The sequence below is a fragment of the Gossypium hirsutum genome, chromosome A11 (genome assembly GCF_007990345.1).
Source record: "Gossypium hirsutum isolate 1008001.06 chromosome A11, Gossypium_hirsutum_v2.1, whole genome shotgun sequence".
In the NCBI taxonomy this organism is placed as follows: domain Eukaryota; kingdom Viridiplantae; phylum Streptophyta; class Magnoliopsida; order Malvales; family Malvaceae; genus Gossypium; species Gossypium hirsutum.
Window position 1 is genome coordinate 7,993,551 of NC_053434.1, and position 2,765 is coordinate 7,996,315.

Here is a 2,765-nt window from a genome sequence, read left to right on the forward strand (position 1 = left end):
ATGTCCTGCCCCATCGAATATGGGTTTCACGTGGTGGGCTTGAAACCTCTTTACGTTCATTTTTATACTTCATTTGATAACATATCGCTTATATTAGTATAATAAACGAGCAAGGAAGATAAAAACAAAAAGCGAATATTTATTTATTTGCTGACTTGCTCCAGGTTTTGGGCTACAGAATCATGGATTCATGTTTTTTTTTTCTCACCCATAAAATGATTTTATTAAAATTAAGTCTTCGTGTCTGGTTACCTCTTAAAAAATATTCATCCATTCACCAGGAAAATATATAGTGCTCAACAAATTAAATAAGTAAAAATAACATGCATGCAGCTGCTAAACACTACATAACTTATATTCCCATCCTTGATAAATCCAATAAAACTCCAAAGTTATTCCAAACCTGATCAGCTGATCCCATTGCAAAACCAACTTCAATTTAAACCCTAAAGATAAACAAGAAAGAAATGAAGAAGCACGTCCCCCCTGGTCCTTTAATTCCTCCTACAGTCTCAGCAGCACATCATCTAGTGTTACACTGTATATATTAATAAAGGTAGTATTTACCCATATCCCATCCCATGCAATCCAGCTAGCTAGCCAGCTATTTTCTAGGTTTTCAAGGACTGATTCTGCGGATTACACAACTTCTTCTGTAGCTGAGCCAACAGGGTTTGGTTCTCCTGGTGAAGAAGAAGTGCTTTCTTCCTCAGCTTCTCGTTCTCTTGTATGATAATCTGATTCTCCATGTACAGTTTCAAGTTTTTTATTTCCATATCTGTTTTAATCCCGACGGCCCCCATCTTCTTTGCCCTTAATCTTCTCAACCTGTAGTACCATTATTTAAGCACCTTGTTAGAAACCAACAGAGATAAAAACAACAACAACAACAAAAAGACAAAAGAATCTTAATTAACTAACCTGTTGAGCCTTGGAACAAGAACGTTATGTCTTAGCTTGGACTGACGTTTTCGGCAGCATGAAGAAGAGTTAACCAACATGTTTAATAATGAGAATGGAAAAAAAAAAAACTCAAGGGAAGGGTTTCGTTTAGAGAGTTGGGACTTGGGAGAAGATTATTTGTGTGATCCAAGTAGGGAGAAAAAACCAAGTGTTATATAGCTGGGAAATCGTGTTTGTATCTGAAATTGTAAAAAAAGAAAAAGAGAAAAAAAAAGAAAAACAGAGAGAGAAAGAGAGGCTTTTCATGGTAATGATGACACAAGGACTCATGATTACAAAGGAGCAGCAATAGAAGAAAAGAATGCAGAGAGAAGGTCAGGGCAAGAAGGAAGGGTGGGAGAAAAAAGGGCTTCTCTCTTATCTTTTGTATGGATGGCCTTTATGGATTGCAAGTACCATTATTACTTAATATGATCGAGTGTGTAAAAGACTTAAGCCAAAGGGTGTAGGCTGAGTTGGGGCACACAGAAAATGACTATTCCTTCTCCATCTTCATTCACTTTTTTGAATTTTAGAAGTTTCCCCTTCCGTTTCTCAACTGTTAGGCCCCTTCTCTTTACCTTATAAGTCCAAATTTCAATATATTATATTACGTTGACGCGCTGTAATGAATCAAACAAGTGGGTGCAAGTAGTTGATGCTATCATTGCTGTAGAAAATTAACTAGAAATCCAGGGTTCATATTAACATCAAAAGAAGGAAAAGTTAAATATAAGGTGGAATTTGGGAAAGGGAAGAACTTTTGATGAGCCCTTAGCCCCTTACGTTCACCTGTTTACAAAACCAAGAAATAAAACTCCCTTTTGTTTCATGTGACATTGGGAGGCAGATTTATTTGACAACCCAAAATGGGTGACATTAGAGGGGAGTCTTCCGACCAACAAATCCTCCATTTTTTTAATTAATTAATAAGCTGGTTAGGAATCCATGCACCATCACCCATAACTTCACTGGAGAATTAATTAAAAGTCGTATAAGGAAAAACCGTGAAGTTTGGTGAAAAGCAGAACCAACACCATGTTTTTTTAATTATCAAAGAAATCCTTTACGTCTTGGACTGGGCAAGGGTTTGAATCAAATCCAAATGCTGTTAATTTTCACCCTCATTATTATGCTTTGTCAAACACTAATCTTTTATTATTGTGCTAACGCTTTTCGTTACGCGTTTCTAATATTTTGTTGTTGTTTTTATTAACTAAAGACTTAGATTAGTAAATTTGAATTTTATTACGAATGGGAAGGAATTTTCAAACGTAAAATGTGAACAATGATTTAATTCAAAAGTGGGAAGGGAAAGAAAGGGATGGATACACCTGGCACTTCCGTATTTTACTTTGTGTTCCACTATTATAATCCTATTTTACTTTACATTTATATTTGGGATAAAATATGTCCAATATTCTAATTTTAGTTTTTATTTTTTAAATTTTAAAATTAGGTATATTTATTTTATTTTTTAAAAATTTATTGATATGACCCTTTGAAGTATAAAAAAAAATTATTTACTTAGTAGGACTAAAAGAATTATAACTAAAAAATTATAATTGTAATCAACGTGAATGTAATAAAAAAATAGTAGATTAAACTCCAAATTTCAAAGACATATTCTAACCTATTATTTATTTATTCAAATTATATAATATTTTGTGTTTAATGCGGTTAGGTTTTCTTTTGTCCATTTCCTTTCATGTATTATAGTATTCAATCTGATTAGGTTCTTCTTCTAATGGATGAAAAAGTATATATATATTAGTGAATCTCTAAATGGGATGATAATAGTTGATACTATCTTATCAGAACCT

General features: G+C 33.3%; 1 protein-coding gene across 1 annotated transcript; it reads right to left on the reverse strand.

Annotated features, from left to right (window-relative positions):
• Window positions 1-309: 309 nt before the first annotated feature.
• On the reverse strand, window positions 310-1,448 carry LOC107923276 (protein LITTLE ZIPPER 3). The gene is made up of 2 exons (XM_016853486.2): window positions 922-1,448; window positions 310-828 (listed from the first exon to the last, which is right to left on the reverse strand). The coding sequence occupies exons 1-2, from the start codon at window positions 999-1,001 to the stop codon at window positions 612-614; spliced, it is 297 nt and encodes a 98-aa protein (XP_016708975.1). The 5' UTR covers window positions 1,002-1,448; the 3' UTR covers window positions 310-611.
• Window positions 1,449-2,765: the final 1,317 nt, after the last annotated feature.